Genomic DNA, 20,324 nt, shown 5'->3' on the forward strand with positions numbered 1-20,324 from the left:
ATAGGGTCATTCTGAAATTAACTGAAGGAAGGTAGAAGTGAGGGGACCACCCATGAGCCAGTGCTTAGGAAAGGGCCCTGTCCTCATGGTGCCTACATCCTGGTGGTTAGATACATCCAGAGGGCAGTTCCCCAGCCCCTGACAGGGAACATCCCTACACGGTGAATCAGGATAGAGGCCAGGTGTGGAGAATGGGTGCCCAGGGCCAAGGGGCAAAGAAATGAAGCCACACCAGGGCAAGTCCACAGAGGAGAGGTTCTCAGAGAAGGCAGATCAGCCTAGGCCAAGGGCAGTAGAAAAGACCCAGCCAGGCAGGCCCAGCCTAGTGCCATGAGGTGACAGGTGTTTGTAAAACAGAGAGGAAGCCTTCCAAGTTTATCTCTGTGCTCCCCGCAGCGGATGCCAGAGGACTGAGTCCTGGGACACAGGGGTGAGCTTGGGCAAGCTGTGTTTCTGGGAAAGGCAGATCCCATAGCCAGATGCCGGGTCTTCTCAGGACAGAAGGTGCTAGCCTTGGGCTTTTAAAGACTGTAAGGCAGAATGTGTTCCCATTCTGGCCACACGGCACACACTCTGCCAGCTGGGCGGTGAGCTGCCTGCAGTGAGCATGCACTGGGGACAGGAACAGCATCAGCTGAGGCCCCCTCAGCCCGCCCAGCAGCACTACGTGGGGGTGGCCTCAGCGGCGTCTCTTCACATCTGCCAAGCCCTCCAGCCCCACCTTCCAGCGGGACTCTTGGAAAAATCCCAGCAAACAAGCAGAGCAGCTGCCATGATACACATTTCCCAGATGGAGAATCAAGGCTAAAGGGATTAGGTGACGGCTCAAAATCACACAGCCGGGGTGGAGGGGTCGGGACTTGAACCCAGGTCTTGTGATTCCTGTTGGGAGTCCTTGTCTCCTGCAGACCACAGCTGTTTGACATACTCAAGGCCCCCCTGTGAGCTCAAACCAAAGACAGGCGAGATGGTAAAGCCAGGACAGGCACCCCCAACCCAGCCCAGGCCAGGCTGGGCAGTGATGGGAAGGCCAGCTCAGCTCTAAAGGCTCCCCTTCGCCAGCTCGAGCTCCCTCCTCTGTGCAAGGGGCACGATGAGAACTAAGTCACGTTCTTCAAGCTCAAGATCAGAGACCAGGAGGCCCTTTTCTTTCCTTCATCCTTTTAATAAATCTTTGCTGTCCACCTACTATGTGCCAAGTCGGGTACTGGGTGCTGGGGATACAGATGAAGTATAGAATGGGCCTCTGAACTCAAAGTGTGCACCTTCCAGGAGGGAGAGGTACAAGTGCACAGGCCCTGGTATAACAGGGTGACAGTCTCACAAGCTATGTTCTAAACGTGGCTCCGCCAAGCCCAACTGCAAAATCCAGTCATGCAATCCCTGCAGCCATTGTGCACACAGCCCAGCCAGCTCCCAGTGGCTGCCCAATTCCTGGGCCAGCCCTGGCTCCCAGAGCCCTGCAGAACAGTGCCAGAGGCCCAGGCCCCTTCCCCCAGACCCGGCGCCTGTCCCCAGGCTGCCAGGAGGGCACGAAGCAGGGGCTGGAGAGGCCTGCCCACCTCTCTCCAGCTCACGAGGCCGAGAGCTGAAGAAGCTGCTGTTGCCGGCCTCCAGAATGGATGGCTGCAGCTCTTGACACTGCAGGAAAGAGATAAATGACTGGTCATTTCCCCCGATTCACTTGAAGGCATCCATTCTCCCGGCCGTACCACGCTCAGGCAACCCCCCACGCAGGGACAGATAAGCACTGACAGATGGGGTGGGGAGCCCAGTGTCCTTCCCCCCTCGGAAGGACACAGCCGGACTCCTCTGCAGACGGGAGAAGGTCACATTGTCTGTTGGCTCACACCTGGCTGGGGGCTCTACGGGTCCCTTCCCCTGCGTTCCCCCGTCTCACCCACTGCCCCCCCACTCCACCGGCTCATCCCTGTGAGGAGGAGAGGGGGAGGCAGGGGTGGGGTGGGGGCCAGAGGGAGCCAGCTGACAGGCTCATCAATCTCAGGCTACATGCTTGGCACATCAGCGTTCAGTAAGTTGTTCCCGGGCTGGGAGGGTGCCGGAGGAGTCGGAGGGACTGTCTCGAGGAGAAGAGAAATCGAGCCGAACATCAGAGAGCAAATGGTGGAAGAAGCCCGGAGACTATTAAAATGTGGGCCATGTACAAAAGCAGTAGGGAACTAATTAAGATGCAGGATTTTCAAAAGCTGGGGAAGTTGGCCGCGGCCCGCTCCCATCTGTAGAGTTCTGGCAGTTCGGTGCGGCAGGGACAGCACCCTAGGCTGGCGAAGCAGGCCGCTCCATCGCTGCCCCCGAAGGCAGGACTCGGGCCTGGACTGCCCCCTTAGGAGGCACTCCTCCGAGGGTCCCTGGGACTTGCTTGGTGGCCGGCTATGGCACACTCTGCTTTGGGCTGTAGCTTCACCTACCATCCCCCAAGGGTTTCTGCCCAACCATTCATGTTCCCTCAATAACATGTGGGGGAGGTGGTGATTATCCTGGTCAATCACGCCCAGTCATTGAACAGCAGCCAAAAAAAAAAAAACAACAAACCCAAGAGAAAGAACCAGAACCCTATTCCTGGCTGCCTTCCTTCCCATCACCCTTGGAATCTGAAGAGATATGCTGGTCCCCAAGGATCCTGGAGCAGAAGGAGCCTGGCAAGGCCTCAGAAGCCCTACTGAGACCCCAGGATGGACGTGCGTGTTGAGTCCTAGAGCAACATTGCACCAGTTCCAACAGGTTCCCCCACAGGTTCTTTTCCTTGGCTTTACCACAGATGCCCCTTGGGAAATTCACTGCCTAATTCCATGCCACAGTGTCCCAACCTCTAAAACAAAGCCTGTCCTAGACCACAGAGATCTAAAGGTCTGGAATGAGAAGACGTTAAACTGATCTAAGCAAACTATCTGAGCATTTAACCCAGAAGGACATAAGTTTGCTCCCAGACCTTTATCCTTATTCAAAAAATAAAAAAGTGAAGTTAAAGGCTCTTTCTTTTTTTTTTTTTTTTTAAAGGCTCTTTCTTAATCAGCTGGCTTTTGCCCAACATCTGCCCCACTCTTCAGGGCCTTCTGATGGATATTTACTATCCACCTTTCTCTCTTGCCAGCTTAGCTTCCCCTTTGCAAGGACAGAACTCCATTCTTGGGGGCAATGGTCCAGGGAAGGCCCCTCCCTGGCACCAGGCCCCTACCCGTCTTCACATTGCCTGGACTGTGATGGCTGCACCGTGAAACACCTTGCATTTGCCCCTGCAGCCAAATGCAAGATGCAGAGAACACTGAACTCTATTGTCAGTCAGCGGAGAGAAATAATGCTGTGTGTGTTGTCCTTCAGACACTCAGGCAAGTAGGAGGTTGCAAGATGTTTATTCAAGACTGATTGGAGGGATGATGCTAGGCGTGAGAAACACATAGGTCCAGGGACGCTGAGAATGCTTTCAAATTCCAAAGAGTTCGCCCCAGCTCTCAGCCTCATTCCACCCCCACACAGACACATTTTTATTTTCAGCAAGTAGTAAAGAAACATGGGCAGGATATTCACAGTGAGGGAGATGGGATGAGGACAGCAGGCCCGGGGAGTACTCCATCAGTGTATAATTTAGCCCAAGAACAAATGACTTCACAGCAGCCACCATCGGCTCCCCACTCCCCACCCTGCGATGTCACAGATGAGCTTTGGGCTGTGTAGGGCTGAACCAGAAGTGGATGGTTCTGCAACCCTGGCTGAGATCTGCTCTGAAGTCCCTCAAATTTCCTGAGTGGATCCCCCACCCCTTACCCTGACCTGGTTTCCTGACAAAACTCAGCTCTGAAGACCTGGGATCAAGGACAACTCTAAGCCATGTTCCACCCTGGCCTTTTTTTTTTATTATTTGAAAGCTGCCCACCGCTGGCTGGACTCAGGCAGGATCACAAAGGAAGGCAGGAGGGACAAACTGGGTGCTGGCATGACAAATTGCTTGTGGCAGCTCCTTATCACGCATGAGAAGGTCTGAGATGGAAGGAAACTCATGCTTTGAGACAATTCCGCTCCAGGCCAATGCCCCATATCTCACAAATCAGGGGAACTCTTTGTCTCTCTCTCCCCAGAGGACTCAACGGGCTGATGGTGGAGCCCAAGGGAGGCTCCAAGAATCATAGACATAACTGCATCCCGAGAGCCTGTCGAGGGGAGCTCAGGAGAACCCACACCAGGAGACTGGGAGGGAAGACAGAGGAAAGGATGGGCAGCCATGGGGACTGGGTGGTGAAGGGGTGCCAAGGGTGGTTGAGTCACTCATTCATTTTTTTCCAACATAAACTCAGTCTTCCAGTTCCCATAAATTTAAAGAGATTCAGCCCAGGATGGACAAATTGATTATCAATTTTCAACAAGGTTTGCCCAAAGAGGACTATACATAATGTTGGGCAATCTGCTTTTTTCTTTCCACTAAACAATATAGCTTGGATGTCTTTCCTTTTTTTTTTTTCCCCTACTCATTCCTTTAAAGGACAAAATACTATTGTATTTTACGAATGTATTCTATGTTTAACTAGTTCCCTGCCAAAAGACCTACTGGTTGTTTCTATTCTCTGTTTGCTGCTGTTGTTACAAACAATGCCACAATAGACAACCTTACCCATTGGGAGTCCTTATTTATTTATAGAATAAAATTTTCTAGCCACAGAATTTGTAGGTCAAAGGGCAGGTGATTTTTAAATACTGATAGGCACTGTGCATGAACCTTCAAACAGGTTAGACCCAGCTCCACTTCCATGTGTAAAAGAGAGCAAATCCCTAGCTTCTCATCTCTGTTCCCTGCAACTGCCCCCCATTCCCAGGGAGGTCTGCCTCCATCCACCCAGTTGACTGCCTCCACCTACTAGAAATTTGCAGCAAATTCCCCAGGAACTCTGTTTAGTGGTTCTACCCTGAGTCACACTTGAAAGCACGGACCAAAAAAAAAAAAAAAACAAAACCCAGCTCTCTTTGAGACCAAATCAAATGGAATAAAAATAAGAAAGAGTAATTTTTAAATATTGTCCAAGTCGATTCTGTGCTTTGAGAGGACATTCCCCCCCATTAAAGGGGAGAGATCCTCTCAGCTGAGGACTGTGTATTTTATAAACGATGATGGCAGAGCCTCTCAGAGGTGGCATGTGTTACCTATGCAGGGACACCTGCCAAGGGGACAGAAGAGAGCTGAGATCCAGAACGTGCCTCGTAACCCACCAGAAGGGGCATCATTTATAAATGTCTGCCCAGCCAGGGAATCTTTTTCTGCTTTTGCACAAAGGTGCCATACGGGCGAGCTGAGGCTCTGGGTGAGGGACCTTTTCTGAAATGTTGGCTTGTGTGAAAAATTCAAAAGCAAATGTGTGAAGCCTCCAGGAAGAGGGTGGTACATTTTTTTTTTTTTTTTTTTTTTGGTCATGCTGCTTCATGTTCTCTGGACAGGCCCTGATGCTTTGAGGTTCAAGCCTGAGGCTCCTTATCACTGACTCTCAGATGCTTCCCTGGCATTTTTACTCACAACCTACAGCTGCAGGCTGGTGAGGTGCTACACATTCTGAGAGCCAGGCCTTGCCTGGTGGTACACACTCAAAACAGGATACAAAAATGACTGACATTTGGCCCAAGGTTTGGGGTGGGGGGAGTGTTTTTGTTTTCAGTAGGCTTAAGAGTAGGTCTGATTACCCAGAGAGGGAACAAATTCACCTGAGATGGATCTCTTGTTATTTGCAAAGTTGTTGATTCCAGCCCTGGATTGTTTATAGTTTCTAAACACTTAGGTGCAGGTGTGGAGGAGCCATTCTACCTTGGGCAGGCCTGACTTGCCTGGGGTCTTCTGCCACCTGGGGATATGATTACACTTCTGAGGGCCCATCCTCAACCAGGCTGGTGCTCATCCTTGCAGGGAGGTGCTCATCCTCCTGTGGGAGGACCCTGACTGTCTCTGAGGCTGGGCCTTCACTGGAGGAGCAGCCACCTCGGTGTCTGCTCCAAGTGTGAGGACTGAGCCCAAGGAAATCTCTCAAAGATCACAGATACAGACATGGTGCTGCTGGGAACATGACTGCAGGACACTGCCAGCCCCAGGGCCTTCCTTTTCCCTCCCCCAGACCCAAGGATGGGGCAAGTCCAAAGTCAGTCATGACCCCAGCTGCTCTACGTTCAGCTTCGTGGAGACCCACATGCCCGAGTACATGTCTGTAGGCAGAAGGACCAGACACTGGTAACGCAGCTCCTTGCCTCGGTCCCACCAACAATGAGGTTCTAAGTCCTCAGATACATTAGCAGCACAGTAGATGCTCCTTGGCTTTGCCAGCAATCTGACTTCCCTCACCTATAAAATGGGCTTGTAACACTTTTACCTCTCCTTTCCCTCTCTAACTCCCAGGGCTATGGTTAAAGACCAAAGCAACAAGTGATAAATGAAAATGCTTTGTGTGTTGGGGGGCTGCTGGTTGCCCAGTTGTGTCCAACTCTGCAACCCCATGAACTGTAGCCCACCAGGCTTCTCTGTCCATGGAATCCTCCAGGCAATAGTACTAGAGTGGGTTGCCATTTCCTTCTCCAGGGGATCTTCCCAACCCAGGGATCAAACCCAGGTCTCCTGCATTGGCAGGCAGATTCTTTACCATCTGAGCCACGAGTGTGTTGTTCGGATACTGGCTACAATGATGATTCAAACAGAGTGCTCCATCCCCAGGTGGCTTTGATGGGTAGGATGAACATAAACCCAGTCAGCTAATCAGTCCTTGCAAGGATTTCTCCAACACAGATTTTGAAGGAGACTGCCTTTCTGCCAGCTGTGGTGAGTGCTGAGTCTGGGCTGCTAGTGGCCACCTTGCGATCCCCATGAGGAGAAGACAGTGTTAGAGGTGGAAAGAGACACACAGAGCCCCCACTACAACATCTGAGCCCCTGGATGCAGCTGTGCCTGAAGCCCAAATCCACTATGGGATTCACTGTTATATCAACCAACTCCCCTTTGAATTGCTTAAGCAAATTCAACTTGAATGTCTGGTATTTATGACTGAAGGAATTTCAACTATCTCTCAGATGCATTTTAATAATTAATATGTTAGTTTTCTAATCATAAATTAAGTTTTTATGGGAAAAATTTTGATAACTTTTAAGTTAGTACACCTATCAGCAACATGAGGAAGCAGAAGCATTGAACAGAGAAATCAAGCAACCTGGATTCTCTGCCAGTTCCCATGGGAACTGCTGTGTAAGTCTGAGCAAATTTCTCAACTTGTCTGAAAGTGAAAATCACTCAGTCATGTCCAGCTCTTTGTGACCCCATGGACTGTAGAGTCCATGGAATTCTCCAGGCCAGAATACTGGAGTGGGTAGCCTTTCCCTTCTCCAGGGGATCTTCCCAACCCAGGGATCAAACCCAGGTCTCCTGTATTGTAGGCAGATTCTTTACTAGCTGAGCCACAAGGGAAGCCCAAGAATACTGGAGTGTCTGGACCTCAAGAAAATAAAGAACTGGAGTTAATGATGTCTGAGGTGTTTACAGTGCTAAACATTTTTGATTCTGTAAAAGCTAACCCAATTAGTCTGATATAAAGTATTCTTAATAAAGGTTTTTTAAAATAAATGTTAAGAATAAAGATTTTGAAAAAGAATAAAGACAACAATTTCAAATTGATGTCAAGCATTTATAATAAAATCCTTTAACAAGTTACATATGATATGTCCTTATACAGTCCATGGGGTCGCAGAGAGTCAGATGACTAAGTGACTAATACTTTCACTTTCACTATATACATGTAAAATATTCATTGCATCATTGCTTAAATTGGAAAAAAATCCCTGGTGGCTCAGATGGTAAAGAATCCACCTGCAGTATAGGAGACCTGGGTTCGATCCCTGGGTCGGGAAGAGTCCCTGGAGGAAAGCATGGCAACCCACTCCACTATTCTTGCCTGGAGAATCCCCATAGACAGAGGAGCCTGGCAAGCTACAGCCCATGGGGTCACAAAGAGTTGGACAAAACTGAACAACTCAGCACCTGAGAAATGAAAATTGGGAACAGCTTGGTTAAATAAGTTGTAGTACATTCATACAATGGAATGCCATGTAATTGTGGAAAAGAAATGAAGAAATTCTTTATATATTGACATGGCCAGTGCCTGAGGCACATTTTTAAGGGAAGGGGCAAAATGCAAGATGGTCATGCTGCATGAAAAGAGGAAGGGAAAGTCACACAGATGTAATTTCTGTGTGTGTATAACCTGTCTCTTAAAGAATCCCCGAAGACTGGTACCACTGATGCTCTTTGGAGCCTGGGTCTTATTTTTCATTATAAAATATATCCTTTTATATCTTCGGAATGTGACTGCATTACCTACTCAATTTTTAAAAATTTTTAATTGAAAGGGTAAGAAATGGCAAATACTATTACATATTGTTTGATCCTCATGAGGAAGCTGCAAGGCTGGCTAGGAATCCCAAGTACCACTGTGCTATTTACAGATGCAGAAATACACCCAAAGGGTTCACGTACTGCAACACAGAGACACATTCAACTAGCAACAGACGCCCGAACAGTCCCCTCACTCAAGTCCACACAGCTGACGGGCATGGGCTCACCCTCTCACTATAACACCTACTGCAAAGCTCTGACTAGGGTGGAATTAAAATGGGTCCAGGTAAAGCTCAAGTTAGGGATTACCTCATCACTCATCAGACTACTTCCAGATCTGGAACAAGAGAAGAGGGAACCAGCACCTCCAAAATAAATTGTTCGTATTGATAATTGTTTAATAAAGGCATGTAGATGGCGTGGAGTCATGCCATCCTGACTTGTGGTCCAACCACCCGTAAATCTTCAAACCCCAACATGTGTTCTGAGGATGCAGTCCTTGGGATTGGGTAAAATGCAAATTCTAACTCAGCAGGTCTAGGGTGAGGACCAAAAGCTCCCAAGTGATGCCTATCCTGATGGTCAAGACCACACTTGGAGTGTAATTCTAGAACCATACCAGCTAACATGGGCACCACTAACGACTAACAAGTGGCAGTCAAGCACTGAATGCAGCTAGCTTACAATGAAATGTGTTAAAAGTTTAAGATACACACTGGAATTAAAAAACTAAACCAAAAAAAGAAAAATATCTCATTCATAATTTTTATACTGATGACATGCTAAAATGATATTATTAAGTTAAACAGAATCTACTGTTAAAAATTACTGTCACCAGTTTTCTTTTTCTTTTTTTTTAATGTGGCTACCTGAAAATGTAGAAAGATGCATGTGGCTCACAATCCTGCTCCAGGAGACTTGGTTCTCTTATAACCTGCATCTCAGGGAGTTTGGGACCACCTCAGTCATCACCCTGGAGTGTCTGCAAGAGTCTGTAAATGGGGCAAGGCCATATGAGAATTTGAGTGGAACACCTACCCTTAACAAATAAAACTTTTACACAAGTGAAACCTGGGTTAGAGTGAGCAATTGAAGCATGCTTACCAATGAAACTGTGAGAAAGCATCCGAACAATGGTTTAGTAGAGATTTTTCAGAAAAAATACAGCCTAGGGAGCCAGTGTGGAAAGGCAGGCATGAGGTAACATGCCACCCTTGCCAGGTCTGTGTTGTTTGGTGACAGTGGAAGGGGGCAAGTCAGCTCTGCCTTTACTCCATTTAACAGCCTGTTGCCACCCTTCTTGAGTCACATCCCAGCTCCAGCATCCCCCAAAGCAGAGGTTCCCTTAAAGCTGAGGACCCAGAGCCATCACTTGGCCTTGCTGCAGCCCACAAGGTCTGAAGACAGCCATCTGCTCAGAAGTGTAGTAACAGATCAGTAAAGAAACTAACCAACTCTTTCTGCAGGGCCACAAAGCAATCAGTGTCACCTAGAAGCAAATCCTGAACTCAAACTCTTTCATTTCTATGTCCAAGATGGGCTCTATTTTTAGTGACTGGCCCTTCTCGTGTAAGATGCCCCATTAGTTCATTCCCAGTAAGGTGGGAGAAGGGACACAGGGCACTGTTCTTAGATCACAGTCTGGGACTAGGTTTCTTTACTTGAAACCCTTGGAAGGTATCACCAGCCACAAATAGCTGCAAATCCTTCAGCTCTGCTGGAAAGTCATTCATCCTGGGCCTGTTCCTGCCCTGCACCCACTTGCTTTCCTCTCCTGGGGTAGCAAGAGAAAGACAAAAGGAAGGGGAAGGCCTGAGACCCACCCCTCAGAGGGCGAGAAGTTTGGGGGTGTTGGGTGGGGGGCAGGTGAATGTGTTTATTCCTGAAAGCACCATGTGGCACATACACTCTCTCAGAAAACTCCGCAGAGCAACCTTGTCCTTGGCCAGCCCAGCACTCCCCGCCTCTCCTGTCTCAGCCCAGCCAAGCTCCACTGGGCACTCACCAGGTTTTATTTCCAGCAGCCGCAGTTTCGGATCCTCAGGTGGGTGCAATCGTCTCTTCTTACGCCAGCAGCGGGCAGGATATGTGTACAGCTGGCCCGGGGCAAGGCCTGTGGACAGAGATGATATAAAGGTTAAAGACTCCAGGCTGGATGGGGCCTTGGAAACCATCCTGTCTGACCTTCTCAATCACAGTGAGAATGAGGCCCAGAGAAGTGAAGGGGCATGTCAAGGTCACACACCTGGTAGATGGTGGAGCCCAGGCAAAATCTAGGCCCCCTGACCCCAGGACCCTGGGGTTCTAACTGTTCTACATTGCTGTCTCAGTAGGCACATGCCAAAAGTGAGCCATCATAGTTACCAAAATCAGTTCTGCTCTCTTAGCCTAGGGAGAAGATCAGTGAGACCTCAAACCACAGGAGGGACTTTTCCAGATTTATCCCCATCATGGTGTTTTCAAGGCAGTGTATTATGTCCAGCTACTGCCCATCAACTGCCCCTCTGCCCAGGCCAAGCAGGTGCCCTTCAAGGTGGAGCAGCAGGAGTCATGCTGTCTACCTGCAGACAGCCTGGATGGGGAAACATCTCAAGGAAACAGAGTCAAGCTGCCAGATCTCCTACCCCCTGGCTTCTTCCACCCACTGACAGCTGCTGGCAGTTCGCTGAAGCCGAAGGGAGTCCCTGGCAACCTCCTTCAGATTATAAGCCTCTCCTGGGAGCAGGCTCCACGCCTGCACAGCCGGCATATCTGTACATGCCTGCCTGAAGTGAAGTGAAAGTCGCTGTCATGTCCGACTCTTTGCAACCCCTGGACTATACAATCCATGGAATTCTCTAGGCCAGAATACTGGAGTGGGTAGCCTTTCCCTTCTCCAGGGGATCTTCCCAATCCCCTGGGATCAAACCCAGGTCTCCCGCATCACAGGATGATTCTTTACCAGCTGAGTCACAAGGGAAGCCCACATCCCTGCCTGGGCTTCACCAAAAAGAAACAGGCCGGAGTCCAGTGCTGGGCTTATGGATCACACGGTCTCCCAACAAGAACCTCCACTTGGATTTGGCCTTTGACATGAAAGCGCCACACCTGCATCATGTGTCAGGCCCAGCACCCTATGAGGAGGCTTCCTGCTCATCAGCCAACACTCTTGGGGCTCACGTGGCACTGTGTGGCATCCAGATGCCTTGGAAGAACGTGGACTTCCCACACTAGACCCTGGTCTGTTCCCAGAGAAGAGGGCAGGGGGTGGAGGCTGAGGGCAGGGGAAGAGGGCTGAAGACTGGTTAGGTGATCTGCAGATTGAAAAGCCTGCCTGATGCACCCCCAAATAAACCAGCAAGTCAACTGACCCACCCCCACCATTAGAGAGAAAAGCCAGGTGAACACAGGGACTTGGTTTCGTTCACGTCAGAATCCCCAGAACTGGAACTGTGGCTGACACAGAGAAGAATCAAATGAAACATTTGCCAAATGAGTGAGGGAAAGAATATGTTCCAGTTCACATTCACGGAAGTCACAACTCTGTCTTCTGTAGATAAACGTGGCACATGACAACTGTTAGAGACAGGCAGCCCCCCATAAAAGGGGCCCTTCCTAGACCTCGGACCATGGGTACAAAGCATCAGGACCCTTTTCCCATCTTCTGTCTTCCATTTTGGGGCTTTTAAAGTTAAGAGAGGGCCTTCCCTAGCAGTCTAGTGGTTAAGATTTCACCTTCCAATGGCAGGGCTTGCAGGTTCAATCCCTGGTCAGGGAGCTAAGATTTCACATGCCTCAAAGTCAAAAAACCAAAACATGAACCAGAAATTGCAGCAAAGTCAATGAAGATTTTAAAACTGGTCCACATCAAAAAGTCTTTTAAAAATTAAAAATAAAGCTAAGAGAAAAACTGTTTTCATTTTTGCATTTTTTTAGAGAAAAATCTACAAAAGTTTCACTGTTATACCTCCATTCATTCATTTTTCATTTGTGCTGTCATCTCTACCCATACACTGGTTTGGGTCCAAAGCAGAGGCAACTACTCCAGCATTAAAGGAGACAAAATTTTGTTTTGTTTGAAAAGTGAATGAATTTGATTCCTATAAATGGGTGCATTGAGTTGGAGTCCCTTCCAGATGTTTTGACCATTGCTGGGGCCGGTGTTCCTCAGGACCCCAGAGAAGGCCAAGTATAAGGGGTGGCCCTCTGCTCCACATACCAGAACTGGTCCCATAATCCCCCTTTATCTTGGATGAGTAATTCTTAATCCAGGCTGAAGCCAAAACTCACCTGGAGAGCTTACTAACACCAATGCCCCAAACCATGCCAGAGGTACCCTGTCCACACGGAGGTGTAGAGGGATCTGAACACCTCTTTGTTTTAAAGAACTTTATAGACTGTCATAATATCTGACAAAGAAACTCTGGATGTCTAAGCACCATCGAGTTACTACTTGGGTGCCCCCTCTGATGTACCAAGACCAGTCTAATCGTTTTTCCAATAGGTTCCCAAGGATCCCTGTAGTTTTCCAAAGCCATTGTCATTAACTGCTTGCTTACTAGACTATCATCCCCACTGGTTTAATAAGATGCAAGGTGGCAGGAGCCATGTCCATCTCAAGTATCCCCAAAGCTTAGCACAGTGTCTGGCAGGCACATCAAGAAACCCTTATCAAACACAGAAAGTGGATGATCCTTGGTTCCTGTTGTTCCTGACTCCAGGAGACTCCTCCACCCGCCTCCAAACCATCCAAGAGGGACTCGTTGCACTGAACACAGAACCCACCCCACCCACCCCAAGAAGGGAGTCTCTGTGCTGCAGGCTCCTTCTTGCCCCACAGGCTGCTTCCATAGTACTTCCACTTGACCAAAAGCAGGTCCGTGAGAAGGAATTTGTCCCGACCAGCACACTCAGAAAGGTCTAAGTGACCAGAGGTCGAAAACATTAGCTCTTGTCCAAGTCCTCCACCCTCCCTGAGGCTGCCATCACCACACTGCCTGGTCAGCTGCCTTGGGCCACTCAGCTGCAGGTTCATTCTCCCGGGAGAGTCCATTTTAGGAAGTAGTTTGAATGCCCAGAAGAAGGGACTGTCTTTATTTCCTTCTGTAACTTTGTCTAGTGGATGGAGGAGCCCCACAGTGCAGATGACGAGCACGCGTCCTCATATTCCCCTCCCTATCACCTTGGGAATCTCACTATACCTCTCTAAGCCTGTCTCCTCGCCTTAAGATAAAGGCAATGATAATACCTGCCTTACAAGGACTGTAGGGGGATTAGCTTATATTCAAGAAGAAGCTCTTTATAACCATGAAGTCTTGTACAGACATCAGTTCTTAATTATCAGGAGTTAGCTGACTTAGACGAGCCTGGACTTTCTGCCCACGTGGCCCCCATCTGGCCTGATATGGCTGCTCTTTGCTCCTCTAGCCACAGGGTGGGCAACAGGCTCCCCTTTGATGCCTGCTTCAACTCGAATCAACAAGCAAATGCCCCCAAGAGCTCTCTCGGGGCTCCCGCCCCCTTCCTTGCCCTCCTCCCTGGGCTGACAAGCACCAGGGTGCCTTTATAGGGCCAATACATTCAGCCCTGGAGTTCCACTTACACAAGGATGAGCAGAGCCCCGTGAGAGTTATGTTGTTTATCTCATTAGAACAGGAGGCACATAACTCAAAGCCCATGTGTCTGTGTGGTAGATGGAGGAGGGGGTGGGGGAGAAGGAGGCACAGCTGCAGCTGGGGAAATTAACCTGAAGGAGGAAGTCTGGGAATGGGGGAAATGAGATGGATATAGAGGAGAGGAAGGCAGGAGACAAGAGGGGTGACCAGCCTTCCCGGTAACCAAGACCACAGCAACCCCTCCATTCACATACCCCACTGAGCAAACTGCTCTGCTATTACTTTGAGCTGCAACTCCAGGTACACTTATATACAAGTGTGAGCACGGCAGACACACACACACACATACACACACACCCACTCAGGAACTCACACACTGGCTGCGGGAAGAACTGGCTCCATAGAGAAATTCAGCAGGATGAGCTGGGTGCCTGCACATGTAAATTGCTTGTCACATGCATGGCCCACGTTCAGCAGGTGGATCCTGAGTGTTATGAGCCTCTCTGACAGACACAGCATGAGCCATTAAGAATTCAGAAGATGAAATGGGATGGGAACAGATTTGAAAAGAAGAATCAGAATATCCTCCTCTTCCCCAGACCAGAGCTGAGCAGGGGCAGTTTGAGCCCACCCAGAGAAGGGCTCTGCCCACAGCATCTCAGAGAGTGGCCCGAGGTTCCCTACTCATTGCTTCACAGGACACACTGTCCCACTGTTGGCACTGTTGACGCGACAGAGTTTCACCTTGCCCTTGTTTGAAATCAAAATCTACCTTCCCGTTGTTTACCTATGCCAGCTTGTCAACCCTTGATCCCAAGAGTGGACAGGTGTCATCTGCATCCCAAACGCCCATCCCACCCACCTGCTTGGGTTCGGAGGAGAGCCAGCTGAGAGAATGAAGAACTAGAGGGCATTAAGAGTTGGAGGAAAGAGGCAGTGATCACACCTGCCCAGGAGCCTGGGACTCTCCACTAAGACAGGGCATCAGAACCACAGAAGTAGGTGTTGAGAAGGGTTCCAGTCCAATCCTTCCGGCCAGAATAGCAGAGATTCACCAAGGCAGCTGTAGTTTGAAAACCTCCCACACAAGGAACTTGGCACTAGATCAGATCTTACTCGTATTTATTTCCCCAGGGCCCGCAGATGATAGGTGCACTGTTACTGTTTGTGGCTGAAGATGACAATTTGGACCATGTCTGCAGAGCTGGAAGGATGAGTAATAAGCCCCAGGTAGGGCTTGAGGGGCAGGGAAGATGCATTTCCCAAGCACTTACAGCCGTGTCACTTCTTGGTTCTCTGTCCTCCTCTCTCCTTTCGGCTTATTTAAGAGCTGCCCTGATCTCATGGACCATCTCTTCAGTAAAGCATTCCTGAACCATCCCAGGCCATGGTGCCTCTTCTCTTCCCTGAAAGGCTGGAGTCCTGGGTACCTGGCACCTCATGCCAGCACCCAGCATGGCTCTCTATCTGGCTAGCCAAACATCCCCTCCCAGCCTCCCCTCCTATTCTTCTTGGTAGCTCCTCTCTAACATTCAAGTTCAGTGTCCCATGTGGCAGGACTGCCCTAGCAAGGTAGACCTCAAATCCAGAATGTTGCCTGCTCCTTCTGGCCCAGAAGTCTCCCCCAAGTCCCTCACTGGTCCCATCACACTCAAAAACTGACACAGTGGAATTTCCCTTGTGTTCAGTGGTTACAGCTTTGCCTTCCAGCACAGGGGGTGCAGGTTCACTCCCTGGGTGGGGAGCTAAAATCCCACACGCATGCCTTGTGGCCAAAAAGCCAAAACATAAAACAGAAGCAATATTGTAACAAAATCAATAAAGTCTTTAAAAATGCTCCAGGTCAAAAAAAAAAAAAAAAAAAAAAACAATGGCACAGGACAGTAGCTAACATTCACGGAGCTCTTAGTCTGTTCCAGGCCCGTACCTCACAGTCACAGCTATCTCACTGTGACAACAAACCTACGAGACATATAAAGGATGAGGACAGTAGGGCTAATGGTTGTTAACCGGGACAGGGTCATACAGCTCGTAATGGTAGCCTAGTCCACACTCCGAACCTCTCCACTATCACTGAGCCATTCCATTGCTGGTCCATATGCAGCAGGCTTGGAACACAGAGGTCCCCTTGCCAAAATGCTCAGGAAAAGAACTCTGGTGCTCCTACCCACCCTCATCAAGCCACTTCCTGTGGAATTTATTTCTCCTTTCCTATCACATCACCAACTAAAATTGCTCGTGGGGAAATGCATTGGTAATACAAAACCATTATAGTAGAGTATAGAAAATGGAGAATCAGATACTGACTAGGACATTCTTTCTAAATTTGTCAGAAATTTTTACAGTATAACATTATAACATGAAGCAGGAGCTTAGAATTTATTGGGTCTGATTCTTACTGGATACAATAATTGCCGCTACACTATGCCTGACTTGAGTCTCCACTCTGGCCCCTCTTTCAATAATTCTAGTCCTTACCCTTCCATGAAGCAGTTTGCTATGCTGTTTAAATATTATATTGTTGGAAATATGTCTACCAATCTCATCCACCACTGGTGAGAATGCAAAAGGGCCCAACCCTCTGTCTGAGTATCCGGTGGCTCAGACAGTAAAGAATCCACCTGCAACGCAGGAGACCCACATTCAGTCCCTGAGTGGGGAAGACCCCCTAGAGGAAGAAATGGTTACCCACTCCAGCATTCTTGCCTGGAGACTTCCATGGATAGAAGATCCTGGCAGGCTACAGCCCATGGAGTCGCAAATAGCAGGACATGACTGAGCAACTAACACTGTGAAAGAAAATTTGGCATATCTAACAAAACTGCATACATGTTGCCCTTTGACCCAGCAATTCCACTTCAGGAATCTCTATCACAGATTCACACATAGAAATTAAAAATATGCATTCATCGTGGTATATTCAATACTAGAAAAAAGGTGAAAACAATCCAATGTCCATTATAGGGACCTAGTTGAATAAATAATAGTATATCCTCATAATGAACTATAATGAAGTTATGGAAAGAAGTGGGGGGAGGAGATAGTGGGGGCAGGGGAGTATACACTGCAATGGAATGTATCATTAAGTGGAAAATGTAAGGTAGAGAATAGTGTGCATATTATATTATCATTTCTTTTAACAAATGGGGATATATACACACACAGATGCATATATACTGTGTCTTTACACGGGTTTTTTTTTAATGGAAAGATAAACCAAAAACTATTTTTTAAGTTACTTACAGATAGAAGAAAAACAATAATAGTAACAAGAAGAACAGAAAGTTGTCTATAGAAAGAGGAAAGGAACAGGGAAAAGAACAGAAATGGAAGAAGGCTAAACTCTCCCTCTGAATATACCACACGTTGTAGAGTTGACTTTAAAACCAGTAAATATCTGATATTATTACAAAGGAAAATTAAAATAGAAAGGCAAACTAAGATCATGGCATCTAGTCACATCACTTCACGGCAAATAGATAGGGGAAATGTGGAAACAGGGGCAGATTTTATTTTCTTGGGCTCCAAAATCACTGAAGACAGTGACTACAGTTATGAAATTAAAAGACTCTTGCTTCCTGGAAGAAAACTATGACAAACCTAGACAGTGTATTAAAAAGCAGAGACATAATTTGGCTGACAAAGGTTCATATAGTCAAAGCTATGATTTTTCCAGTAGTCACATATGGATGTAAGAGTTGGATCATAAAAAGGCTGAGCACCAAAGAATTGATGCTTTCAAACTGTGGTGTTGGAGAAGACTCTTGAGAGTCCCTTGGACTGCAAGAAGACCAAACCAGTCCATCCTAAAGGAAATCAACCCTTAATATACATTGGAAGGACTGATGTTGAAGCTGAAGCTCCAATCCTTTGGCCATCTGATGGGAAGAGCCTCCTCACTGGAAAAGACCCTGATGCTGGGAAAGATTGAGGGCAGGAGGAGAAGTGGGTGACAGAGGATGAAATGGTTGGATGGCATCACCAACTCAATGTACATGAGCAAACTCTGGGAGATAGTGAAGGACAGGGAAGCCTGGTGTGCTGCAATCCATGGGATCACAAAGAGCAGGACACAACTTAGTGACTGAACAAGAAAAGCAAACCTCTGCCTCTGGCTAAGATGTATATCAAGGGCCAGGCTTACCTTCCCACCTGAAGCCAAGGTAGAAAAAAAATAAAAGAAGAGTTTTCAAGACACTGGACATCAGGCGATGAAGGACAGTGATCCATTAGATACGGAAAATGAGCAAGGTGAGCCCTGTAATTGCCCCAGCTTACTTGCGTGAAAGAGTTTCCAGGGTGCAGCATACGGAGGAGGAACATGGGTAGAACTCAGCTGACTTCTTGAGTTGGAGAGAAAGAGCTGAGAGTCTGGGAAGACCAAGGTGACCAGAATTCAAGGAAAAGAACAGTAAACAGGGATTTCCCTGGTGGTCCAGTGGTTAAGAACTTGCCTTCCGCTGCAGAACATCGGCTGGGAACTAAGACTCCACACGCCGAAGAGCAACTAAGTCTGTGCGCCACGGTGAAAGAAAGCCCATGTGCCACAATGCAGAGTCCATGTGCTGCAACAAAGACCCTGCACAGCCAAAATTTAAATAAATAAATAAACACTTTAAAAATAAATTTAAAAAAAAAAGAACAGCAAACACAAGAAAGCTGCTCAGAGAAAGAACTGTGGAGATACACGAAGGGTCTCCTTCAAGTATTCAGCTTGTGATAGTCCTTCAAGTATCACAGCATGCTTGTGAGGAAACTAGTAAATGCCAAGAGAGGAACCACCTGAAAAAACATGGGTGTGCCTGGTGTGCACTGGGGGCTGGGAATAGTCTATTCCCACCAGCACACTGGAAAAGCCTCAGGATTCATGGAGCACTGGTTATGGTACAGAGAATGGTCTTGCTTGCTAATGGTGAATTAGCCCTAGATTAAGCACTGTTCAAGTTCCACCTAACAAATCTTAAAAGCAAGACAAGAAAACATCAAACTCTTTCCAAGTAACTTGACAGTGACCCGAAACAAAGTTCCAGAATATCTATAGGAATAAAAAATATATACAGTACCCAGCAAGGTAAAATTCACAATGTTGGGCATCCAATTCAAAATTACAAGGCATGTAAAGATGCTACAAAATGGCCTACAATGAGAGGGGGAAAAAATCAATTAAAGCCAACCCAGAATTGACACTGATATTATAAATAGCAGAAAGACACTCAAACAGTTATTATTTATATTCCACATGTTTAAAAGCTTAAAACAGTCTGTTTTAAAAGACTCAAGTTTAACTTATAAAAATGAAAACTACAATGTGTGAGATTAAAAACATACTGGATAGAATTAAGGTCAGATTAGACACTGGAGAAGAAAAGATTAGAACACTTAAAAACAGCAATAGAAACCATCTAAAATAAAAATCCATGAGAAAAATGAGAATTAAAAAAAAAAAAGCAGAACAGCACAGTGGGACAACTTCAAACAACCTAATATGTGTCGTAGCATCCCAAAAGAGAAGAGAAGGAAGAAAAAATATTTGTAGAAACAGGGCTGGATATTTTCACAGACTGATGAAAACTATAAACCTGCAGCTCCAACAAAACTAAGAAGCATGAAAAAAATTGCAGCAATGTACATCATAGTCAAAATTTCTCAGAAACAGTGATAAAGAGAAAATATTAAAAGCAGCAAGAGAAAAGAGCTATATTACAAACGAAAGAACAAAGATAAGGATAATTTCTCATCAGAAACTCTGCAAGCAAGAAAATAGTAGTTCAATCATTATAATACTGAAAGGGAAAAAAGAAACACGTCAATTTAGAGACTATACCCAGCAAAAATAACTTTTAAAAACCTAAGGCAAGCTAAAGATATTTTCAAATACACAAAAGTTGAAAGAATTAATCATAAACAGACCTAGACTACAAGAAATGTTAAAAGAAAAACTTTAGGCAGAAGGAAATTGATACTAAATCTAATTCCTAGATCTACACAAAGAAATAAAGAACATTAGAAATGACTTTTAGTATATTAGTAGTCATATAAGAAGTTTTTCTTATTATTCAAAATTCTTCAAAAGATGAGGACTAAACAAAATAATGACAATGTAATATGAGGTTTACACCATATATAAAAATAAAATGTATGACAGCAATTTGCACAAAGGTCAATAGTCAATACTTTTATGTTAAAGTACACTTGTATTAGTTTCCAAATGCTGCTGCTGTAAAGAATCACCACAGAGAGTCTTAAAACAATACGAGTTTATTATTTTACAATTCCAGAGGTCAGAATTCCAAAATTAGTCCTACTGAATGAGCTAACGTCATGGTGTCAGCAGAACTGCATCCCTTCTGGAGACTCTGGGGGAG

General features: G+C 46.9%; 1 protein-coding gene across 5 annotated transcripts in view; it reads right to left on the reverse strand.

The window, feature by feature from the left end:
* The window catches only part of DPF3 (double PHD fingers 3), a 289,836-nt gene that overhangs the window by 139,169 nt on the left and 130,343 nt on the right, over positions 1-20,324 (reverse strand). For all 5 annotated transcript variants that reach the window (XR_011488366.1, XR_011488365.1, XM_070469583.1 and 2 more), the window contains exon 3: positions 10,371-10,478. Coding sequence is in view for 3 of the 5 variants with exons in the window: in XM_070469583.1 (XP_070325684.1) it covers positions 10,371-10,478 (108 nt within the window). In the remaining 2 variants the exon portion in view is untranslated. The remainder of the gene's footprint in view (positions 1-10,370; positions 10,479-20,324) is intronic.

This window comes from Odocoileus virginianus, chromosome 6, assembly GCF_023699985.2.
Source record: "Odocoileus virginianus isolate 20LAN1187 ecotype Illinois chromosome 6, Ovbor_1.2, whole genome shotgun sequence".
NCBI classification, from domain to species: Eukaryota; Metazoa; Chordata; class Mammalia; order Artiodactyla; family Cervidae; genus Odocoileus; species Odocoileus virginianus.